The following is a 24,103-nucleotide window of genomic DNA, read 5'->3' as shown; positions in this document are numbered from 1 at the left end:
TTATTCATTGATCAAAGTACTTCCAGATTCCAAGGTTACAAATGAAATAGGATTCACCCCTATATATAGGTGATCCAAGATAGAAGGTACATGAACCCTATTAAGTACTAATACATGAATTTAGTACATCAAGTACATCCTTAAATGAGTTCATCCAATGTACCAATGAATCTAGGGAGAATACATGTGACTATCATCTTGAGAATGCAAACGGACATCTTCATCTTGTAATCCTTCTTGAGAATATCAACGGACAGCCACATCTAGAGAATATCAACGGACATCCACATCTTATCATTATTTCATAACACTCCCCCTTGGATGTCCATGACACAAAGAATATGCCTCGTTAAAACCTTACTAGGGAAAAACCCAGTGGGATAAAAACCCTAGTGAAGGAAAAAGAGTACACTATTCTTGTGTAATAAATTCTCCCCCTGATGCAAACATTATATGAGATCTTTTGGCCGACGCATACCAATATTCTTCACCAGTTTCCCAAACGTAGCAGTCAGCAAAGCCTTGGTAAACAAATCTGCCAAATTATTATCCGATCGGATTTGTAGCACATCAATCTCACCATTCTTCATTCCAACGTCGTCTTGTAGGCGAGGAATTAAATCTTGCTAATAAATTCACAGCAAATGATATATCTGGTCTTGTACAATTAGCAAGATAATAAGCGCACCAAATGCACTGAGATATGGTACTTCAGGACCAAGTATCTCTTCATGTTCCTCTTGTGGCCTAAGGGGATCCTTATTAGGATTCAATAATCTGATGACCATTGGGGTACTTAATGTATGTGCTTTATCCAGACGAAATCGCTTTAATACCTTCTGGGTATAAGTAGGTTGGTGGATAAAAATTTTACTCTCTAAATGCTCAATTTGTAAACCAAGGCAGAATTTTGTCTTTCCAAACTCTTTGATCTCAAATATTCGACAGCCTTTTGGATCTCTTCAGGAGTTCCAATCAAATTGAGATCATCAACATATATCGCAATAATCACAAAATTTGACCCATTTTTCTTGATAAAAACACATGGACATATTGGGTCATTGGTATAACCTTCTTTAGTTAAGCATTCATTGAGACGGTTATGCCACATACGTCCAGATTGCTTGAGCCCATACAAAGACTTTTGTATTCTAATAGGATACATATCTCTAGGATTTGATTTACATGCTTCAGGCATATTGAATCCTTCAGGGATTCTCATGTAAATATTATTGTCAAGATTCTTATACAAATAAGCAGTGACAACGTCCATCAGACGCATATCAAGTTTTTTCATGCACTGCAATACTCACAAAATATCTAAATGTGATCGTATCCATTACAGGTGAATACGTTTCATCATAATCAAATCCAGACCTTTGTGAAAAGCCTTGGGCTACAAGTCTTGTTTTATATCTCACTATTTCATTCTTTTCATTCCTTTTTCTCACAAAAATCCATTTATATCCAACTGGCTTGACACCTTCAGGCGTTTGGACTACAGGCCCAAAAATATTTCTTTTAGCCAGTGAATCTAATTCAGATTGTATTGGCCTTTTCATTTTGGTCAATCATTTCTATGCCGACATTCATCAACTGATCTAGATTCATGATCCTCATCAACTTCTATAATATCAAGTGCTACATTTCATTAGGCTCCAATTAACTTTTCTATAATTTCATTCTCTTCAGGAGCTGGCTCTTCGGGAGCTGGCTCTTCGGGAGCGACCTCTTCAGGAGGTTAAATTTTGTCATGACATTTATTTAATCTCCGGAGATATTTGAAATCAATGTATACCTTATATAGGTAGGCCGGCCTTTATTTGTAGCACTTGTACATGTCCTTCAGGGACATCAATTTTAACAAGAGTATTTCCTGCAGGAATAGTTGATTTAATAACTCTTCTGGAGTCGATAAATATAATTTTCTTCAAATGAAGAATTTCTTGAACTTCTAGTTCACATTGTTTTGTATGAGGATCGAGGAAATCCAATTGTTCAGATGATTTCCTTTCGGTTGATCTTTTCCTCCCCCTAATGTCGGGATAGATCACTCATCAATAGATCATTCATCAATATTGTACGATATTTAATCGTAAAAGGTGATGCATATCCGACATAAATTTTTTTTGGAACCATGGATAATATAAAGGGGGTATGTATAAATACTTGTCGACATTCAAATATTCTCACTTTTGCCAAATCATATATTCATTGGGATCAGTAAACTTCTGGTTTACTGCATGTGATGATTATTAATCAAATGAGAATAAAGATAACTATATCGATAACCATTACACCCTCGAATGATTAATATGATATAATCAACTTTCATCTGACTTGATTTTTATTATTATCTCATTCAGTGTCTCAATTTGATATCCATCTCGACGGATATCTTTAATAAATTTCTTCGAGTGTTGGGAGAGAGTAGTGCATTATTTACGACAATTTTGGTTCCTTCAGGAAAAATAGAGTGACTCTTCCAGAGCCCTCAATTAATTTTGCACTACCACTGATGGTATTAAATTTGTCTCTCCCATTTCCAAAGAAGAAAAATATCTTTTATTTGTCAATATAGTGTGCGCAGAAGCACTATTAACGAGACAAATGTTATCATCACCATTATTTGATCCCAAACATTTGGCATCCATTTCTTCTTCAGGAAGAAAATAAATGAAACTAAATATTGATAAAAGATACGAGAATAGACATATGCAAAGTAAATTGATAAAACTAACAACATATCAAACAACATACCAAAGTAATGGACAATCCTGCAAAACTAACAATATATCAAACATCTAGACAAATATTAAATATATGATCATTTTGCATCTTCAGGATGCTCAAAGAAATCGGCAATATCCAGGTGTGTCATGTCAGCATCATCATCATCATAAGCATTCTTTTGGTCGATAAAATTTGTCTCGACATCTTTGTCCTTCTTTTTCAATGATGCTTGATAGAGGTCAACAAGATGTTCAGCCGTACGACAGGTACGGGACCAGTGACCTTCCATACCACATCGGTAGCATTTTTCTTCATAAACTTTCTTTTCTCCTTCTTTCGGATCGTAGTTATTTTCTCCTTTTTGGGAAATATTTTGTTGCTTGCCACGGCTATAATCTTCACGAGGCACAAATCTACTACGATCACGTCCACGGCCACGGTCACGTCCACGGCTTCGACCAGAATTTTGAAATTGAGTCCCATTCGCTTCAGGGAATGGACTTGCACCAGTTGGTCGGGACTCATGATTTTTCAGCAGTAATTCATTATTTTGTTCAGCCAACAGAAGACATGCAATAAGTTCAGAATATTTTTTAAATCCTCTCTCTCTATATTGCTGCTGCAGGAGCATATTAGAGACATGAAAAGTAGAGAATATTTTCTCTAACATGTTTTCATCAGTGACTTTTTCGCCACACAATGATAATTGAGAAGTAATTCTGAACATGGCTGAATTATATTCGTTGACAGATTTGAAATCTTGTAGTCGTAAGTGGAGCCAATCATATCGGGCCTTTGGAAGAACGACCAACTTCAGGTGATCGTATCTTTCTTTCAAATCTTGCCAAAGGACAAGAGGATCTTTGACAGTAAGGTACTCTACTTTTAGTCCTTCATCTAAATGACGACGAAGGAAAATCATGGCCTTAGCACGGTCTTGGTTTGAGGCATCATTCTCATCAACAATAGTATTACCAAGACCCATTGCCTCAAGATGAATTTCAACATCCAATACCCACGATAAATAATTTTTTCCAGAAATATCAAGAGGTACGAACTCTTGTTTTGTGAGATTAGCCATAAGACTATGCAATAGATTCGTAGGAAAGAATATTACCTTGATAAGTAGCCAAAAGTTGTTCGGGCAAAATCTTGACACGTTTCGTGCTTCACTTTTGCTTCGTGCCTTTCCTTCACTCAAAATAGAGACTCGTGCTGATAACGTATTGTGAAACTAATAAAATAAACTCCCAAAAAGTAGGGATTGGATTAGTAGTGTAAAAAGAGAAGAGAGAACTATAGTATTATTCATTGATCAAAGTACTTCCAGATTCCAAGGTTACAAATGAAATAGGATTCACCCCTATATATAGGTGATCCAAGATAGAAGGTACATGAACCCTATTAAGTACTAATACATGAATTTAGTACATCAAGTACATCCATAAATGAGTTCATCCAATGTACCAATGAATCTAGGGAGAATACATGTGACTATCATCTTGAGAATGCAAACGGACATCTTCATCTTGTAATCCTTCTTGAGAATATCAACGGACAGCCACATCTAGAGAATATCAACGGACATCCACATCTTATCATTATTTCATAACAACAAATATATTTTTTTCTCATTTTTGTTAGAAATTGAAAGTTTTGAAAGTTTTTTTTTTCAGGTGGACCCGACCCGGAACCGAGACCCGTTGGATCCGGATTTGGAACATAGTGTAGAAGACCCGCGGGGTAACGGGTCGAATCCGGATCCGATATATTATGCCGGGTCCGAGTTCAGAATAATGAATTCGGTCGAGCCCAACCCATTGACAGGCCTAGTTCACAGAAATAGTTACAAGTTATTTGCTTCATATCAAAATAGCAGTCATTAACAGTCTGTTGTCATTATTATTATTTGCGTGCAAGTGCAACACATGGCTGTAGAAATGGAAAATTACGCATGCGCGTTGAGTGGCATATTTGGGAAGCTTCGTGAATTAGTTGGGCATTCTACAGCACGTCCCGAGACCTGCAGGTAGCCCTGCAAAATTGTCAAGGGACATGATTTCTTGCTTGCGGGGACACAGAGCAACCAATTTGGGACAAATTTTTTTGGGTGTAGGTACACCTTCCTGGAAAGAGCCTGTACAACCTCGTCAATTTGCAATACGCGATGCAATTTTACGGCGTGCTTGGCATTATTATGTTACGAGATACTAATTGAGTTTGCAAAGAAGATATAGCATTTGAGTCTGTTCTGCGGGCCAAATCGATGATTGCTTTAAGCTTATGGTTATGGATATCCCAGATTCAGAGACAGGGACGGGGACAGAAGAATGGCAATACATGCCTTGTTCACAGAAACGGAAGAGAATGGACCGCTTTACGATGCGTAGGAGGTTTGCATAAAAAGGTGGTGGCCTTGTATCCTTGTGCATTCAGACATTCTCAACGAGTGGTCGTCTAACTCGTTTTAGAGGTCCAGGTATCTTAGTTCATGCTGGAGTTGGACATAAATGCGATTTTGTGGGTTTTTCCCCCCTCCCTTGGGGAACGCCTTATTGCTTTTTCCACTATTTGAATTGCAAAACGTATACTAATAAAAATAAGGGGTAATTTTAGAAGCCTCCCCTAAAATTTGTAATAATTTCACTTGGCACTTTCAAAGTTTGAAAAATCTCGCTTGGCTCTCCTACTTTAAACTTTTTGTAACATTTGAAACACCTTTCACAATATAATATTGAAAAAATTCATTATGAGAGAGGGAGATTATAGTTTCATTCCAAATTTGCCCTTTTCTTGTTCAATTATCATAACACCCTAAAATTATCTCTTAATTTTTGTTAATTGATCAATATAGTTTTTAATGAAAATTTAAAAGTTGATAACAAGATTGAAATATTTTTAACAGTTTTTGTATCATTAGTTCAAACAAGAAATGTTAAATTACTTAAAATTATGAATGACTTACAGTACTTCTTAAAAATAACTTGTAATAATTTACAACCATAAGAATACCTCTTTTCGTGAGCTTAAAAACAATACAAACAAGTTTATATATAGTTTTTAGCATGTTGTATCTTTTTACTTTTCAAGCCATCAATTTGGAAAAAAAATTAGAAAACTCAAAAATATGTAAAAGATTTATAAAACTTTTTAAATTAATTCAAAACACTTTACAGTAAAGATAACATTATCACTTTACAGTAAAGATAACATTATCTTTGTAACTTGAAAAAATTTCAAATAAATTTTCAAATATTAACTTTTGATATTTAAAAACACACTCTATATTTTGCCTCGTTAGAATAAACATTCATACTTTTTGTTTTTGTTTTTGTTTTTCATTTATTATTAATATACTCACCATTTTGGTAATAAAAAGTAAGACAACAATAGGGAAAATTTGGAATGAAATTATATTTACTCTCCAAAAATGAATTTTTTAATATTATATTTTAAAATGGGTTGTAAATAATACAAAAGATCCAAAGTAAAGGAGGCAAAAGAGATTTTTTAAAATTCGAGTATGTCAAATGAAACTATCAAAAATTTAAGGGGAAGTTTTTGAAATTATCCCTAAAAATAAAGACCTTTTCATATCTCAATATTAGGACCTGAGGAGGGTTGAGTTGGATGGTAAAATGAGAGAAATTATAAGTATGAGATTTTGAATTTAAAATCTCTCACTTAAAATATATATATATGTGTGTGTGTGGATGTGGGCGTGTGCCTGTGTGCGTGCGTGCGTGTTATAGGACTTGCTTTTTGGAGCAATGAAAAGGCAAATAAGTACATTAACCAAAACAAATAAATAACACAAGCACAGCAAGTTTTGCCCAGATCGCCTATCTACGAGGCACGTAGGATCTAAAAATTTTTGTTTAGACCTTATTTATAACCTAATTTTGGCACTTAAACTTAATAGATTCAGATTTTAATATGTTTAAACACGTTTAATAACGAAAAATTGGGCATCTGAATTAATAAAATAGCACTCAAAAAAATAAATGATAAACTATTCACTTATCACTTAATGTAATATATATTCAAAATATATCAAATTTAGTACTTAACAATTCAATAACTTAATATATTCAAATTTCATATTTCAGTTTCAGACTTTAATTTTATCAAATGCACCCTTACTCTTATGCTACCAAGCGAGTAGTTTTCGGACCCCCGGAAGGGGGCGGGGGGCGGAGGGCGGAGTGCCACCGCTAAGGCATCCATGAATGATAAATGCATGAACCAATTTTTGATTGCACCCACATTCGTAAATTTGTTTCAGAATTGAAGTCCGACTTGATCTGTCCAAACGCTGAAGTCGATTCTAAAGCAACAAATCCAGCCAGCCGAACGAGATTTATAGCTCAACTAATTTCAAAATCGAGCTCAAATCAGTTCAATTTAAAGGCAAATACTTAAGTACATTAACATACTTTAAATGTTTACACTTTTCTAAAAAGTACGAATAATGATGCCAATTGTACGATTGCCTTAAAGCATGTGATCTGGATGATCAAGTCCAACGGAGTATTTTTCCCAATCCATCAGTAATGCCGGATTCTGGTAGTCGAAAAGGATCCAGCTTGAAATGATCCAATTCAGCTAATTTTAGATAAGTGATCGTTAAAATTCCTAATTTGAGTCATTGAATCTTAATATTTTCCCTTTCTTTCCATGCACGCTTCAGAGTCTCTTTTGAGCTTACCCAAAAAAAAAGAAAAAGAAAAGGCAGTACAACAAAATCTAAGATGAAAATTGACCCGACTTAGCCAGTCAATTGGATTGAACTTCCACTTCACGGGCCAATCCGAGCCACTCGGGATTCTCCTAGCGAGCTAATGCACCAAGCCACGGGCACATACAGTGCACGCAAGAAGCATAATAGGTTTGTTGAAAAGAACAGCAAAGAGGTCAATTTTGCTAACTGACAAAACCATTGAGGAAAAGTATGATACATGTGGTTGAACCTTTGCTCAGAGAACAAAAATTCTCCAATTTTCAATCAGGTTTACATGTGTTAATTGTGTACATTTACTGCATCATATACAAATCAAGTACTTCAAATCCTCAAAAATATTAACTTTTTTTTAATCACAAGAGATGTGGTGTACCTGTTTACAGCTATGGGTCGACATAACTATTTCTTTTAGTACATCAATTTCTTTTAGTACATCACCTATGAAATGTAGGGAATATAGACATCTACATGCGTACATAACGCACAGAGCACAAGTCCATGTAACAAAAGCTCATGCTCTGTCAGCAGATCCTTGGAGGGTCAGAATCAGCATCAATGAAGCCACGTTCCCTCAATATAGCACTTTTCAACTGCTTGAGGCTTTCTTCCAGGTTTCTTCTTCTTTGTCACAGGAGGTAACTATGAACGGTCATAAATGCATATGTGGAGTTGTTTATGATTCAAACAAAAGCTTATCATTGCTTTGACCAGGTATTCCCACTTGTATCTAAATTCTTCTATATTTCCTCTCAGATTAATAACTTTTGTACCAAGCGAATATGTTCAAAATAAGTTGCAACATGCTGAACTCAGAAGTTCCATCTTTTTCCATGTAAGCAACACTACTTCTGCAGATTACCGACACACGACACCTTCACAGGGATGCTCATGCAAAAATGATGCTTCAGTGTGATGGTGGTCACCGGATAAAAGGTGGTCAGTCATTCCAGAACCTAAGAGATCAAATTCTAACAGGAATGAACAACATTCTATAGATCATAATTGTCAAGCAACAAGATTTGAAATCTCATACCTTCTAGTACTTCAGACCCAAAACCATCACTGGTGTTTTCAGATTGATCTTCCACAGGCACAAGGTCAGATTTCAGCACCATCTTGCCCTTTTCTTGAACTTTGTCTGGTATTCTAGGGGCATCAAACACAGAACAGTCTGCATACTTCTTTGTTCTTTTCCGCTTCCTATAATCCTGCTTCACAGGATCTTATCCAGTTCAAAAATTGATGAAACAAAAGGTTAATGAGCCCATAGCTGGAACATTTATTGATCAAACCAGGCGGGTAATGCAAGGGCAAAGATGTACCAGAATCCATTGTTCCAAAAGCATCCAAGTTCATGAGGCAAGCAGCTGCATTTACTACATCCAAACCATGTACTCTTACTATGTGCACCTATAGGCACAAAGACAAACAATCAAAAGGTTTGAATCTCGTTAATAGATAGCTCGGTTAGAAATACAACCACCAAGCAGTTCAAAAGGCAAAAGACAGTTTACCTAATTAGTCCTGTGAAAAAGTAAACCACTAACATAAATATCCTAAACTTCATTATTAACTTAGTGCCAAAGTAGGGCTTGAGTTTCCAGAAATGGAAGAGTATACTTGTGCTCTTTGTTTTAATGAGGTATTCTGGTTTTAAAAGCTTATTTAATTGCATAAGCTATGTTCTCTCCTATCTGGATATTTGAAACCTTCGCCATACAGATCTAGTCCAGTATTCCTAAAGGCAAGTCAAATCTGAATTCTGAATTTCTATCAGATCTAACAGATTAAAGTCCACAATCTTTGATGCATCACGCTAACATCTCTGCTATAATTTAATGTCCCTTATCTTAGCAACAACTAAAAAGCAGCAACACATATTTTCTCACACCAACTGTTGATGACTTTCCTTAAAGTGATTTCCGTAGGTTGTCAGCTGTGAATCATCACAAAGTTAGAAGTGCAAGCATTGCTGCTCATCCCCAATTGCAATAAGAATCAGCAAGTTTCAAACAGTTACCTTCAACTTGCAATGTCCAATCAAACGGAAGATCAGAATGTCTCCCTTCAGTAATCTGTGAGACATGGAGAACCCCCTCCAACCAGCACTTAGTCCATTCCTATCAATAAGATATGTTGTCTTATATTCTTTTCCCCATTCATCGACCAAAATAACAGTGGAATCCTGACTCGGCAGATGTAAGCTGCCGAATTTCCTAGGAATAATCTGTGAAAGATAAATATAGAAATGAAAAAAGGACAAAAAGAAAAAACAACGAAGCAAGAAATAGAAAAGGTTCACTTTTAACTAATCAATCTCTTGAATCTTAATACAGGGCAAACTTGGAGCCTTACCAACCAAAAGCTGTAAGTGACATTTGAAGGGAGCATACACTTTAAAAAGTAAGGGGCTCCATCCTCCATACTTGCCAGAACTTTTGCTGCTCGCTCCATAACGGTAAACTTAGATTCAACATCATCATATATTTCGTTCATCCCAGTTCGCTTTCGTTTAATGCTACAAACAATTCATACTCTTAGAACACAATCTAAGATTCTTCACAAGATTTGCATTCCAAGGTTTAAAAAGGGAAAAAGACAACAAATTCAAAGATAAAAGGGAACATATCAAAAGCCATCACAGTACAGATGCCAACCATCGTGAGTTCTTTCCAGTATCTGAGTCAACCTGATCAAAATGCAAAGTACCACATCATAAGTTGGTAAATAAAGATAATACAGCAATCAACTTGTATGACTTCAAGCATCACATACATACTGGTGAACTTGCTAAATTATCAATTTATTACAAGAAGAGCATGTTCACCAATATAAATAAGGCCATTAAAGTATTAGGTAATGGCAGGCAACACTTGCTCCGTTGATCACAACTAAAATGCAGATTTTATCAACTATTTCTTTTTCCTTTTTCTCTTGTTCCAATATCAAGAGGATAACGAGAGAATATGGTAGAAAGCTACAGAGTAAGGGACGTTTCACAATTGCACAGAATGAAATAAGTGAGCCTTTCCCGTCACTGAGGCTATATGACAAATGCAATCCTCTTGGCAGAGTTCAAAATGAGAGCAAGAGCTTGGACACAATGATCTTCTTAGAATCTCTTCATCAGAAGGCAACAAAATCATGATTGAAAGCACATAGGCACAAACATTTAGTACAAGTAATATGAAAGATCCATCTGATCAAGTATGTATGCGATAGACCAATAAAAGACAAAATACACAATGTAGAGGCCCAAGAAGATGCAACATAAAGCTTGCTACTAGCATGGATACCCCACTAATTGATTTGAAAGGAACAGCTGGCTCCCAGCATTGTGTGTTCTAGATGTCCCAAAGTTGAAATAAGTCAATCACTTGCATAATACCTTTTTTTTAGTTCTTTTTCCAGCAGAAAGCGGTGGGATTTAAGAAACAAGGAGGGGAGAAGGGGGATTCTCTTCATCCTAAGACCTCAATCTACTAGCATACTTGCAGGCAAAAACATAAAACCACAGTGCATACATAGCTTAAGTAAAACATATAACTGTGGTACGTACATAGCTTATGTTACAAATTTAAGCAACAGTTGGCATATAATAAAACTCACCAAGTGTTAGTAACTGTTAATAAACATATCAAAATGGCGACTGCAAAAGAACAAGAAAGCCTGCAATATGTAAGTGAGCCTGCGTTCCCTTAAACTAAGTCTTCCCATTGCTCACCATCCCAAACTCCTCATAGTCTTCTCTAGATTTTTGCCAAATGAATCCCAAGACACATTTTGATTCCCCATGAGCAGATCAATCGTTTTACAAATTGTAAGTGTTCTCCTTTCTTTTTCTTGAAACAAATAATGTGCACCATATTAGTTTATCAATGCTTGTAACAGGGAAGTTTCCTTCCACTTGGTCTTTGATGGATCATGCAGCTTTTCGTATATAAATATATTTCACCACTAAAAAAGTTAATCAAGTAGACACTTGTACCCAAATTTGCTGGGGGTGACCCTATATATTGAGATTAGATCTAACTGAACCAAGAAGAATGAAGACAGTAAAAGACAACAACATAAAGTAAAAATCCACATTGAAGAAGCATAATTAGCACGACAATTACATTATTCATAAGCAAACGAGCACAGCATCATGTGGAAACAAGACTAGGGTTTGAATTTTTGAAATTCTCTTAAAATCTCCCAATAACAAACTAGCTAATAGTAAAGGGGAAAACCCTGAAATCCAACTCGTTAAAACATGCATCCACAGCAAACAAAAGTGAAAGAAGAAACATCGAGGCAATCTTAAAGACATGGTAGAAAGAGATGGCACAGATCCATGAGCTATAGCGACCGAATAAACTAAAAAGGAAGGGTGAAACTGAAATAAGCTTTCGTACTTTCTTCGATTTCGATTTAGGAGCTTTTGGGTTTCCTGCAATCACCTTTTTCTTCTTTTCCATGGGCATCTCGTCCTTCTTCTTCCTCTTCTGTTGCTCAACCGGGAAAAAATAATGCAACAAGAAGAAGAAACCAAAATCTTTTTCAAAAACAAGTCAAATAGGAGCACATTGAAAAAAAAAAAAAAGCAAAAATGAAAGAAATGTGAAAGAAGAACTTGGTATGGAGTCCCACTAATCAAGATAAAACTGAGAACTTCGTCAAACTTACCCTTCGTTTAACAGATGTTTGCTCATTTTCAATACAGTTTTGGGTCCTATGCTCTTTCTGATTTTGTTGTTCGCCAATCAATTTCTCAGCCTCCATTGCACTAAATCTTAATGCTTCAGTATCCTTCTACTCCAAAAAATCTAGCAGCAGGGACGTACAGAGATTTGAGAACGGACCAAATAAAAATAAAAGTAAAAATGCTGGAGAGAGAGTGAGAGAGAAAGCAGGGGGTTGGGGTTTGGTCCGTTTGGAGAAGCAACCCAGAGGAGTAGACAAGGACAGGTGCAACTAAGGAGTCAGACACAAGACCCTGCGCTTCGCTCTGCTGTATTAACGTCGTCACTTGTCAAATATTTACTGCTGATTTTACTTTTTGTGCATGGTTTTGCTTTTGGTGGTATCCAGGCCGGAGCCAGCTTTTTTATACTAGCATTACTTTTGTTTATATACATGTATATATTTATTTATTTTAATGTAGTCAATCAAGTGGCTTTCGAGTAAATTTACGCGCATTTCGAATTTATCTATTTTCAATACGAGCAATGGTTCACTGCCTCTGGACTGCAAAAGTATTTTCAGGTTAATCCAATTTCTCAAATCAAATCATGTGCTCTGCATAAGGAAGTACAGGAATGTATGAATGATGCATACTTAATTCAAGTGACTTAGGAATGTAGTTTTTAAAGGCAAGAGGCACTGTATTGGGTTATACTGAAAGTGCGTATATTATCACGATCGAATGCATGAAATATTTGTAAAATTTGAATTTTAAATTCAAATTCGAATTATGTGTCATGCATCCAATGATGAAAATCTATACACTGTCAGTGTATAAAATATTGATCCTATTAAACTTATATCATAGGTTAATCTTAGAGCATTCACTTTTGCAATTTAATTTAACTAGCGGAATAAGCACACACTGGGAATGTGTAAATTAAGAAAGAAATATTATATATATATATATATATATATATATAAGCAGAAGTCAATTAAAATAAAAAAAAGCAAATTTATCAGAAGATAATATAGCATAAGTTATTAGAAAGTTATTAAAATTCAATAATTATCTATAGTTTACAGTTTGTTTGCTGTTGTGCAATACAAATGCTTATTTATAAGATACTAGTAGTCAAAATGGGATAATAGAGAAAATGACAAAAAAAAGTTTTGACACCGAACGCCTGCTTCTTGCTTTATATACAGAAAAAAAAAAAATATGGCCATTTACGTATAGAAAAAAGGATATGTTCGTTGGCGAGAAAAACCTAAACTGCACAAGCAGTTCTGCCTTTTTTTTTTTTTTTTTTTGGGAGACAGTAAATTAAAACAATTATAAATTACAAATACGAAATCAACACCTTTATTTGGATTACATTTTTTAAAATTTTTTATAAATAAATTATCATAACAATTTGATATATATAAAATAAAAAAATAATTAAAAAATGTATTCAGCCGACATCAACACCATACAAGCGGATCAAACGTATAAATTAACAACTCTGGATATGCAGAGCACAACTGGATTGCATTGCGGACTCGGGGCAGGGACGGTTGCAGACGGTTGCAGGTGCAACCGTCCCTGCCAATTTTAGCTCATTTCAACTGCGCGTAACATTGGTTCAACTGCGCGTAACTTTTTTTTCACAGGATGTATTTTCACAACAGATAGTGGTGGGCCCCACACTTGGCGCGGATTTCGAGTTACATGGTGTTATTTCAGCCGCACAAAATTTTGAGGGCCAATTTTCAGCCGCACAAATTTTTAACCGTGCAGGGACGGTCATACTGATGACCGTCCCTGCCCCAAATCCATTGCATAATGTCCTAGAAAGTACGGTATAAACATCACAAATGGGGTGTGCCCATTTTATCATTTCTGAGCAGTAGGTCCAAGTAATCAAACCACTGAGCTTGGCTCGGCTTGAGCTGTAGGTGGAGGATTCAACTCCTATTTACCATAAAAAAAATTCAAAGATAGTGTTTCAACATCCATTCAGTCTATTAAGATCTGTACACTTGCAATTCTGTAATTTAAAATAGAATAGATTATACAATTATTATCATTTTCGAAAAAAAAAAAAAGAAAGCAGCCCAAGTAAATAGTGCTGGCGGTATCCGGTGGACGTCAAGTCCCCTGTACTGTGTGCGTGCGCGCGAAAACTGAATACAAAGGGAGGGAAAACAGGAGAATCTCAGCCGTCCACTCGTTAATCTTGCGTCAAAAGCCAGCTTTGCCTTATCATTTGCTTCACAACGCTCACACTTTCACCATCACTGAGAATCTCCCTTTAGTACTTGTGTCCACGGACCTCAGACTACAGCATGTTTGTAGCCTGTTAAGTTCAGAGGTTAACTAACACCTTGCAGAATCCCGAAAAACCAAGCAGGCAAGACTTGCAGATAAAATGGCTAACATTAAAGTTTAAACTTTGGATAAGACGAGCAACTTAAGTTGGAGTCCTAAATAAATGTCTAATACGCGGTAAGATGCACCACAAACTGGAAGAGAGAAGTGGCGTTTTGCACTACCACAATTTTTTAACTATTTATAGACATCTCCAGGATGAAACAAAGAGGTAATACATATTGCCTTCAAAATATCACCAGCAGGTAGGTGATTCAATTGCCTTCAAAATATCACCGGCAGGGAGTAATGAATGATTGACCACAGACATAAGGAGCATTACCAAGGTGCAGTTGCTTTTTCCTTGAATATTTCCTCGAGATTTTCCTCTTGGACCTCGAGAGCCTTTATGTCAGCATCAAGAGTCCTGATTACCTCTTTCACGTTCAAATGCTTGGTTTCAAGATTTCTCATCTCCTCTTGTAATTGAGCTCTCTCAGCTGTCTTTGATTTCATGCTCTCTTCTTGTTCGGTTGGAAGAGAAATAAGTGCCTTTATTCGTGCGCGCAAAAATTCAACCGCCATGCCCATATCCTCGAAAGCCTTGAGAGTTTTGTCCCATGTTTGGAGGTACTCGCAAGAAGTCTTCAGCTTGGCTGCTCTAATTGCATCTGCAATGTTAACTGTTTCAGAAATTATTCCGGCAGCCAGCTTGCAGTTCAGCCCCTTGATGAGATGATCATGAAGGAATGAATTTTGACTGCAGCAGAGCTGATAATACTTGGCTCGTAGGTGCAGAGGTATCTCTGAGTCTATGACTAGGCCATCCACAAGAATGCTGAAACCATTGAAATCCTTCACATCTTTGAACTGCATATCCGATTCTGAAAATCTAACGCCATCCAAAACCTCCAGACTTAATTCGTTGTTATCGCTAGCTGATCGGGCTGATTCCGGCATGTGGCCTGAACTTACTGCAACTATGCCTCTCTCAAGAACATTAGCGAGAGGTCCCGAGTAGTCTAGCTCTGCTGTCTTACAGTTCTTCACATCTTCATTTTCTTCTTTAAGGTTCGCTTAAGTTATCAATGACAAAAATAAAACATGAGTCAGTAGTAATTTGTTGATTGTACAAGTGAAAAGAGAATAGCAGCCAACATTTTTGAGAAAACAACGAGGGTTGGGCCAATACAACAATACCATTATCAATTGATTTATCTTGAAAATCCAAATTCAGAAGGCAGATGGCTCCATCGAGTTCTGTCAAGCCATTTGCTCTAACAATGTAAACCTGTTCAAAGAAACAAAAAATTCCGTACCAGAAATTGATGAATAAAATCCAAAGATGTCTGTAGTGGAAATGTCAAATGATATGCTAAAAACTGCCTGCAAGATCACAAATGACCTCCCATTTCTTTGTTGATGCTGGTGATTCAGGTAAGATTTACTGGCAAATGCTGTAATGTAGTTAAAAACATCTAAATGAATTGTTTGTTCGACTGGAAATACGAGTACTTCCCTTCTAAAATAGGTAGGCACCACCATTGTTTGTAGTTGATATGTTCATGAATTTACACGCAGTTTTAGAGTACTCGCCAACATGCATGTTTTCCTATTAACCACATCATCTGAAAACTCGAATTCTCAGAGATAAGAGCAATCAATACACTTGTACGCTTAAAAGTTAAAACATGCACCTTGGCATGTTGGTGGAATAAACCCAAAATGTGCATGACTTTACACTGGGTGGTTGAGATAGCTGGACAGAATTCTGTACGCTTTGACAGCGTATTAGAAGGGGCGTAGCATGCTTGTTTGTTTGGTGTAGGAGAGCAATTGCAACAATAAATTCACAAATCAAGTCCAAACAGGCTTGTGATTAACTACCTTTGTTTTAATAATCAAATCCACTGAAGCCATACTTTCTGAATCAAGCTCATAGAGTTACCTTAAGTACACAAGGTTTAATCAATTGGAAAACTAGGACATCCCCCTCAAGCAAGTTGTGTGCAATAGAGAAACCTCTCCATCCACCACTCAATCCGTTCTTCTCCACCAGGTATTTTGTTTTGTATTCTTCTCCATTTTCGTCCACCAAAACAACAATATCATTTTTCTTGGGCAAATGGACATCGCAGAATTGCTTAGGCAAACTCTGAAATTGAATGACAGAATATATTAAGGACATTATTCACACCTCAAAAGGGCGATTAGAATAGGGGCTTTTAGAGCTTTACCAACCAAAATCCACCGGTAACATGAGATCGGAGCATGTGCTTCACACAACAAGGAAAATTAGATGGCAGCTTAGCTTGAACCTCGTGTGCTCTGTGAAGGGCAGAGGATTTGGGTTTTCCATAAGCCGAATGATCAGCGGTTTTGTCCCCGATCTTTTTATAGCTGGAAAATATATTTACAGCAAGCATTTTTCAGAAATATTTCAAACAAACCTTCATCACTTCTAATAGCAAGTAACTTATCGTTCAATCATAGAAATGATAATGACAGTACTAATAAATAATATGCATGCGCCGACATGATCAAACATCCTCCGCTGACCTTATTAACGGCTTCTCGATGTTGTGAGTTTCCCCCTGCACACGAGTCAATTTGTTAAACAGGACTTATTTCTTTCTAAGAGACGCAGAGCAACGAGATGAAGCCCCCAGAGTCCACCAATTGACATGGATCTGAAAAAGCTGACCACAAAGAAATGCAATAAAAGTAAAGAATAAACTAATGAATAAACACTACAGACACTCATCATTCATCATATTGGGTTCTCATCTCGTACTTTGTTGATTTTGTCATGTTGAGTGCCACAAGGGTTTTTCTTCACCAGCTTCTTCTTGAACTCCGAGGCCTTCCTCTGTTTCAGCTGTCAAAATGAACAAGATAACAGACTTAGAGCCTTCAGTTGACCAAAACCATGATTCAATATTCGAATAACAGATGGTAAAAACAGATAGAACCTTGGTGGACGGATCGTATTGGCTTCTCTTAGAAGGAGAAAACTGAGAGATGGCCATTTTTCGTACTTCTACCGTATTTCCTTTGATCAAACTCTTTCTCTTACAGAAAGAAAGAGATGAATCAATCGTTTGGTGGGGAAGGATTTTGGGATGGGGGGAGATTTTTACCGTTGGTTCAAATAAATACCTGCTAATACAAGATTTTTCTTTTTTTGTTTGAGTGGGTTGCCAGCATGAAGTGCGATTTGACAAGACTTGTCAGACTACATCTCGGAGAAGGGAACACCGAAATGGAGCCAAATTTCAAATTTCTTTGCAGAATAAAGGCATTTACAAGAGTACTATGAAGCATAATTCTATGATTTCTTTCCTTTTTCCAAGACAAAGTACGCGGGTTTCCGGTTTCCATTTTCATTCGTGTTTATGGTTGTCCAATCCCTTCCTTCAAAAGGAAAATGTTATCCAGTGTACTCTGCTAAGTACTAGCACTTCCGCACTTGTATTGCATTGGTTTTGTATTTTGTGATTTCGCTGCGGTATGGGACAATCAACTCGGGCGGTTTCAATTTTTACTCGCAAAATACTACCAGCAAATAAAGAGCATTGTAGGCTTGGTTTGGAAGTTTTGGAGAGAAAAAAAAATAAGATGGAGATTTTGAGTTGTGATAAAAGAAAACAAGAGAAATAAGACGAGAATTTTCGAATGTCTAGGAGCTTAAAAATTAAATGGAACGACATTTGTACACGTCGGATACCAATAATTTATCCATCATTTGCTCTGTGGATAAACATACGAGTTATTTAATGATGTGATGTGTATTAGAATAAAATAATATAATTAAAAATATTTTTTGATGTAAGTAAAATAATATTTGCTTGTATTACTAATTTCATGAGTTTTTGAAAATTATTTTTAATATATTTTTAATTACTTTTTATCTTATTTAAATCCTATTAGATAAAAACTCATAAAAAGTGCAAATCAATAGGGGCACTTTTAAAACCACCAGCCCTAAGTCAAGGTGAAAAGTTAAAATTTCAAACATTGTCTCACACTAATTGCCACAATAAGTGACTCTTCTAAAAAAAAATCCATATGGGTGCACAATGTACGGTGTGTAACCGTCTAATCCGGTGGTGGTTCAATTCCTATCACCCCGTAGGTTCGATTGGACCTCCCCTGAATAGATTAGGATAGAATAAGATATAGATAAAATAACGATAAAAAAAAAAAAAAATAGGGGCACTTTAAAAAGTTTGGAAGCTTTTCTTCCTTTCTTTTTCAAATATGAAGAGAATCTCATCCTTTCCTTTCTTTTTGTTCTTTAATTTTTCATATCCAAACTAGGCGTATGGGTCAGATGGAATAAACCATGAAACAATCTCACAAAAAGGACAGCAATGAGAAAGAGGATAAGTTCATAGGTTAGTTATCCTAAACTCACACAAGACATAAAAGACTGAAAACCATTATCTCCATTCTATGGATTTCCTCATCCTCTCCTTACAGTAGTGTGAATACGCATACATACATCCTTGCACGTATATATTCGATAAACTTTTCAAAGATTGGATAAGGTTAACACACTGTAAAGTGGTGCTTTTTTTTTTTTCTATTAACATGGCAATAATTTCTTGTCACAAAAAATGGAAACTAATACTCATAAAAAATATCTCACTTTCATTTTGTCCTCGTTTGTTCTTATTAACAATTCTCTTTTATGCTTAAATATATCAATATTTTCTTAATATTGAAATGATGGTGAAAAATTAACAAATTTTTAAAAATATCTCAATAAAATTTTAATTTTTAAAACATGCCAGAAATACTTAATACATATGGACCCATTTACAGTAGAAATTTTCTGAGTACAGTTTTTCAAAAACACCCCAAAAATATCTTATACTATCTTCTTCTTATGTCTACAGTCCACTCCATTTTCATAAGTGTATTAAAATCCTTGCCCTGCCAGGCTAAAGATTGTATTGAGTTACTTTGTATCTAGAATAGTAAAATAATATATATTTTACAAAAAAAAGTTATAGTAGCAAAAGCTTATAAGCTGCCTATCAGTCATCATCACACCATCCTGTGCAGCGGCAGCTCCTTAGAAATCCTTGAGCTATTATTTATTTGTCTTGGGAACCTCAATTTCAGCATACAACCTCTCCATTGCCTCCTTCAGCTCTAACATGTTTAGTTCAACTAGGTTAGCATCTCTACCTTGATTTTGCATGATTGCTATTCTTCTATGTCTCTAACAGTAAAAAGGTACTTTGGATTCAAGAACAAGGCATCCAAGCTGGTCCAGCAAAGTACGTGACCAAGATGGTACCCCATCTGCTCATACAACGTCATGCGTTTGCTCCATATTGCAAAATCCCTTGGATGGGCGTTGTGCTCGGTAGCTTTAACAGCATTGTGGCAATGATGTAAGTTTCAGCGATCAAACCTGCACCAAATCCACACCTCATAAGGTTGGTAAATGCTTGGAAAGTCTGAGTCAGTAATTATGGGAGGCTTGGTACAGTTTCCGAAGTGTCCGATCAGGTAAGGCAAACAGAAGCAAAAGGGAGCAATAGTGAGATGCAGCTCCTCTCATTCCTCGTCCCTTAAAATATCTTTTTATCTGGACTCAAGAGGGATAGACTCGAGAAATCATGATGCATGCTGTCTATTGGGCGAGGAACAGTCAGCCAAATATGGGTTGAAATTATAATTGACTACCTTCAACTGGTATTTGCTGACTTACTTTATGATCTATTTTCAATGTAAATGCACCGCTTGGATTTTGAATTCAATCTCGATAGTGAAGACCAGAAAAGGAGCCTCTTCTTCCTTCCAGAGCTAGCTGAAGGTGCTCGTCAATGCTCTCAGGACGACCCGTCACCAGCCCCAAATTGTTATCTAGCATATCCTTGTCAGAAATGTTCTCGCACTCTGGTTGTGAACAACTTTTACTCTCTTCTCCAGTAGGTTGGGGATCTCCGCAATCATCGCCTCTATGTCCTGTTTACCAGACATTGAGATCAAAAGAATGATGAAGGCGGCATGCATTCTAGAACTTTTACTTCTTTGAAGAGCTATACAGGGGAAAAAACCAGCTGACCAGATTCGTTTCCCGTTGCAGGGCCCTCTAATTGCAAAAGACAAAGAGCTGCATCAACTTCGGCCAAACGACTGGATCTTATTACGTATACCTTAAAAAGCGAAGGGGAAAAAAAATGATTGCCTCCAGTAATTCACTAGTCAAGAGCATCCAATAATTGTTTAGAGGTCCAGAAAAGGTGGCAGGACAAAACAGAAATGTTACATGATTATTATGCATGTCTGAGTTTTCAGTCATATAATCACAGCAGAATCCAACTATTAACACAAACAGCATGCAAATGTTTTTTGCCGGTTTTGGTCTAACCAGTGAAAACACAGTGCAAAATTTCTCTGTATTTACATGCGTATTTTTATACTTGATTTGAGAAATTGCAGCTTGCAACTAGAAGGCCTCATCTAGAGAAAAAAAATTGCTAAGCTCTCAAACAGGAATTCACCTCAATGAGAACAAGTTAAGATGTCCATAAACAACCTATGTCTAACAATAAATGAAATGACTACCTTTAGTTTGTTGGCAATAACCATATGAAATACCAGAACATCTCCCTCAACTAACTTGTGTGCAATTGAAAATCCCATCCATCCAGCACTAAGGCCCCTTCTTTGAGCAAGATATTTCGTGATGTACTCTTTACGATTCTCATCCTCCAAAACAATTGTTGTGTCATGATCAGGCAAATGAAGCTTGCAGAATAGCCTTGGAAGAGACTGTAAAAGGGAACAATTTACCATAAAAATTCCCCAAGCTTGCCAAACGTTGTCTGTCTGATGCATAAAATTTTATTTGAACGGGTATGAAATTTACCAGCCAGAAACCTTTTTTAACATTAGATCGGATCATTGGCTTGACAAAACTAGGAAACTTGGCATCAAGAGTTTCTTGGACTGCTTCAGCTCGCTGCATAACTGATGATGTAACCTTAATTTGACCACAAAGATCATGCATCCCTACCATTCTTCGTTTACAGCTTTAAAAACAAAAAAAGAAACAAATCTTGCAGGAATAGTGAATCTCCAAAACTTGGATGCTTAAAGTAACGCTTAAAAAAAAAAAAAAAACTGAGAGGAAACTGTGAAACAACTATAAGCCATTCAAAACCGACCTTCGTGATTGACTGGGCTTCTTTGCACCCACCTGTTTCAAATATTAAATGAGATTAATTGAGAAAAGAGAATGAAGAACTGCACTGAAAGATGAGGAGGGAAAAACAAAATTTTCTGCAGCATAAGTACATCAAAAAAATGGCATATTTCTTTTCAGATTATAAGAAAAAAAAATCATGCATGACAGCAAACTCGAGTAAACTTGAACACTCAAGCACTCTAAGCCAGTGCTTGGAATAATCAAGTCATCTAACTTCAGAACTACAGGGACAGAATCATTAAAACTCTTGCACTTTATGGAAGAAAACAATTCAAGCACCCACGATCCCGTTAGACTGCAACAGTGATGCGAATAATTATGTGAGGGAGAAGTGAGAGATCAGACCCTGAGGGTTGGATGAAACAGTTTGTGCTCGGAGAATTTTGAGCTAGGAGAATGCGCCTGTTGCTCTTCTTCATATCTTTGTTCCTCCAAGCAAATTTCCTTTCAGAAAAATCATTAAGTTCAGTAAATAAGTCCACAATAAAATATACCATTGTACTTGTCTAAGGAATAACGGGGGACATATTAGGATGTACTTAGATACAATGAAACTTAATTCCTAATTTCATTTGCAAGCCCATCTTGCCACCTTTGTAAAGTATGAGGAACTTAGATATCAAAGTTTTATACCCAAAATTGCAAAGAACGGGGCTTAGAGTCTTTAGACTTTAGATGCAGCAAAAGCAAATTTTTGAGGTAGAAATCTTCCAGAGCTCACAAAAAAAGTACCATAAGATTTTGATAGTGGGGGGTTTTAGATGATTTTAGGCTCTCTTAAAAGAAGGCATAACAAAAGAAAATTCTATACGAAAAGAAAAACAAAAAAAAAAAAAAAGATATCTTACTTCTTGTTGCTTTGGCTTGAATCGGATGCCCCATGGCATTTCATCAATCTCCAACAACTTTCTCATGGTCTCAAATCTTTTCTTCCTTTTCATCATCTGTTCATTTCAGAAAATCCAATCAAAAGAGGGGGAAAAAATAGAAAAACTACCGCAGTCTTCACCAAAGGACACGCATACAAATACGTACGTTACTATATATGTTAAACACTGATAAACAAAAGGGGCGAGGAGATTCACATGGCGATTGATGAAACTAACGTTCTTCTGCATGCACGAAAAAAGATCCCAAGTTTTCTTGATTTTTTTGTTGTTTGTGGATAGTTGATTTAATTGAAGGGAAAAATTGGATCTGATTGCTGAAAAGTTGCCCGCGAAAAGATCTCCTTGGTTCTTATTATATATAACCGTGGAGTCTGGAGAGCAAGGGGGTGAGAACAGAAAAGGAAAGGGGTAATTTCATATTTCTTTTTTTTTTTTTTTTTTTTGTCGACGGAGTGGGGTGTCCGGGTCAAGTCCGTAAAGGCGGCCCGACTAATCCCCACTTCATAAATATCACTTACTTTCCTTTTCGACCGAGTAGGATCCAACATTAGCTACCTTCCCTCATTATTATTATTATTATTAAAGTACTTTGACTAAAAAAGAAATGGCATTTATTTTTACAATTAGAAATAAAACAAATAAGTTTAGAATCACTATTAAAAATATTATCATCACAAATTTGGAGCCATTTTAGGCACACTTTTGTGTTTATTGTGCATTTAAATATGCAATGAACTATATGTTCTCCTTGTAATGTTATGACTTCCAATCCGGAGTTCTTGAGAATTTTCATTATTTCTTTAAAAAGATTGTGTAGCTGAAAGAGTGAAAATTTTTGGAAATTATTTTTTCTTCAAATCATATTATTTTTTTCCATAGAATTAGAAATAATAAATTTGAGGGATTTTGTAGCATATATGTGACACAGATGAAAAATGAACCCAATGAAATAGAATAAATCTGCAATTTGTTACACTACTAAAAAATGTTTTCAAAACTATTTGTGATACACTCCTACATTTTAATTTTTTTTTTGGTCTTCGTATCATAAACTTTTATTTGTATGCAGTTTTATAATAAGTTAATAACTAAGACCATAAAATTGCATTTTTGATATGAAGTTCTCTTCTCTCTTTTTGAAATCATTTATTTATATATTACTTCTCCTAACATGGGCCGGTTTGTTTACAAAAAAAAAAAAAAAAAGGTTGGAGTCAAGGGAGGGAGGTAAGTAAATTTTTGAAAATTCAGAGGAGCTCAGTAATACTGTCAAAAATCTGAGGGGAACTTTTTGAGATTATCCCAGACGAAAACCAAGCAACAAGGACGCGGTCTCTGGCGGAGTGCCAAGACAAGTCCGTGCAAAAAAAAAATCACGTAACCAACAAAGCGTTGCGTTTGCTGTAAAAGTACAAGAGCTGGTGCACTACTTATTTGGGGCAAACCACTTCATGAAGAAATTATAAGGTCTGGATGTGGACATCTCGTAAATT

The 24,103-nt window shown here is 36.1% G+C and overlaps 4 protein-coding genes across 8 annotated transcripts; all 4 read right to left on the bottom strand.

Moving 5' to 3' along the window:
- Positions 1-2,827: 2,827 nt before the first annotated feature.
- Positions 2,828-3,718, bottom strand: LOC140036134 (uncharacterized). Its single transcript, XM_072077424.1, has one exon. It carries the CDS (start codon positions 3,716-3,718, stop codon positions 2,828-2,830), a length of 891 nt encoding a protein of 296 aa, XP_071933525.1.
- Positions 3,719-7,651: 3,933 nt separating this feature from the next.
- On the bottom strand, positions 7,652-12,485 carry LOC113731411 (uncharacterized). 2 transcript variants are annotated; one of them, XM_027256668.2, is made up of 8 exons: positions 12,143-12,485; positions 11,872-11,958; positions 10,132-10,163; positions 9,830-9,992; positions 9,495-9,701; positions 8,797-8,884; positions 8,508-8,696; positions 7,652-8,427 (listed from the first exon to the last, which is right to left on the bottom strand). In XM_027256668.2, exons 1-8 carry the CDS (start codon positions 12,236-12,238, stop codon positions 8,330-8,332), a joined length of 960 nt encoding a protein of 319 aa, XP_027112469.1. In that variant the 5' UTR covers positions 12,239-12,485; the 3' UTR covers positions 7,652-8,329. The 2 variants fall into 2 exon arrangements, with proteins under 2 accessions (XP_027112469.1, XP_027112467.1); XM_027256666.2 differs by having other exon boundaries at positions 11,872-11,961; positions 12,143-12,481.
- A 2,057-nt stretch (positions 12,486-14,542) lies between these two features.
- On the bottom strand, positions 14,543-17,890 carry LOC113731410 (B3 domain-containing protein Os01g0234100-like). Its single transcript, XM_027256665.2, has 7 exons — positions 17,465-17,890; positions 17,287-17,370; positions 17,052-17,086; positions 16,730-16,892; positions 16,441-16,647; positions 15,693-15,783; positions 14,543-15,568 (listed from the first exon to the last, which is right to left on the bottom strand). Exons 1-7 carry the CDS (start codon positions 17,519-17,521, stop codon positions 14,832-14,834), a joined length of 1,374 nt encoding a protein of 457 aa, XP_027112466.1. The 5' UTR covers positions 17,522-17,890; the 3' UTR covers positions 14,543-14,831.
- Positions 17,891-19,375: 1,485 nt separating this feature from the next.
- LOC113731408 (uncharacterized) lies at positions 19,376-23,007 on the bottom strand. 4 transcript variants are annotated; one of them, XM_072079457.1, is made up of 9 exons: positions 22,827-23,006; positions 22,569-22,664; positions 22,066-22,164; positions 21,680-21,711; positions 21,382-21,544; positions 21,078-21,284; positions 20,575-20,665; positions 20,218-20,474; positions 19,376-19,917 (listed from the first exon to the last, which is right to left on the bottom strand). In XM_072079457.1, the coding sequence occupies exons 1-8, from the start codon at positions 22,836-22,838 to the stop codon at positions 20,263-20,265; spliced, it is 912 nt and encodes a 303-aa protein (XP_071935558.1). In that variant the 5' UTR covers positions 22,839-23,006; the 3' UTR covers positions 19,376-19,917; positions 20,218-20,262. The 4 variants fall into 4 exon arrangements, with proteins under 4 accessions (XP_071935558.1, XP_071935559.1, XP_027112464.1 ...); XM_072079458.1 differs by having other exon boundaries at positions 22,756-23,005; XM_027256663.2 differs by having other exon boundaries at positions 22,806-22,999.
- Between the last annotated feature and the right edge of the window lie 1,096 nt (positions 23,008-24,103).

The sequence above is a fragment of the Coffea arabica genome, chromosome 2e (assembly GCF_036785885.1).
Source record: "Coffea arabica cultivar ET-39 chromosome 2e, Coffea Arabica ET-39 HiFi, whole genome shotgun sequence".
Taxonomy (NCBI): domain Eukaryota; kingdom Viridiplantae; phylum Streptophyta; class Magnoliopsida; order Gentianales; family Rubiaceae; genus Coffea; species Coffea arabica.
Note: the sequence above shows the minus strand (reverse complement) of the source record. Positions and strands in the feature narration are given on the sequence as shown.

Bases quoted from the DNA above. Each gene is read 5' to 3' on its own strand.
- LOC113731410 (XM_027256665.2), bottom strand. From the start codon at position 17,521: ATGGCCATCTCTCAGTTTTCTCCTTCTAAGAGAAGCCAATACGATCCG. The intron at 17,087-17,286 runs GTACGAGATGAG...ACTCGTGTGCAG, and splicing joins AACATGACAAAATCAACAAA to GGGGAAACTCACAACATCGA. The intron at 15,784-16,440 runs GTAACTCTATGA...TTCTTTGAACAG, and splicing joins TTAAACCTTGTGTACTTAAG to GTTTACATTGTTAGAGCAAA.
- LOC113731408 (XM_027256663.2), bottom strand. From the start codon at position 22,838: ATGCAGAAGAACGTTAGTTTCATCAATCGCCAT. The intron at 21,545-21,679 runs GTCGGTTTTGAA...TTGTTTTTAAAG, and splicing joins AAGCCCAGTCAATCACGAAG to CTGTAAACGAAGAATGGTAG. The intron at 20,666-21,077 runs GTAGTCATTTCA...TCGCTTTTTAAG, and splicing joins TTATTGCCAACAAACTAAAG to GTATACGTAATAAGATCCAG.
- LOC140036134 (XM_072077424.1), bottom strand. From the start codon at position 3,718: ATGGGTCTTGGTAATACTATTGTTGATGAGAATGATGCCTCAAACCAA.
- LOC113731411 (XM_027256666.2), bottom strand. From the start codon at position 12,238: ATGGAGGCTGAGAAATTGATTGGCGAACAACAAAATCAGAAAGAGCAT. The intron at 11,962-12,142 runs GTAAGTTTGACG...GTTGAGCAACAG, and splicing joins AAACATCTGTTAAACGAAGG to AAGAGGAAGAAGAAGGACGA. The intron at 9,702-9,829 runs GTAAGGCTCCAA...TATCTTTCACAG, and splicing joins TCACTTACAGCTTTTGGTTG to ATTATTCCTAGGAAATTCGG.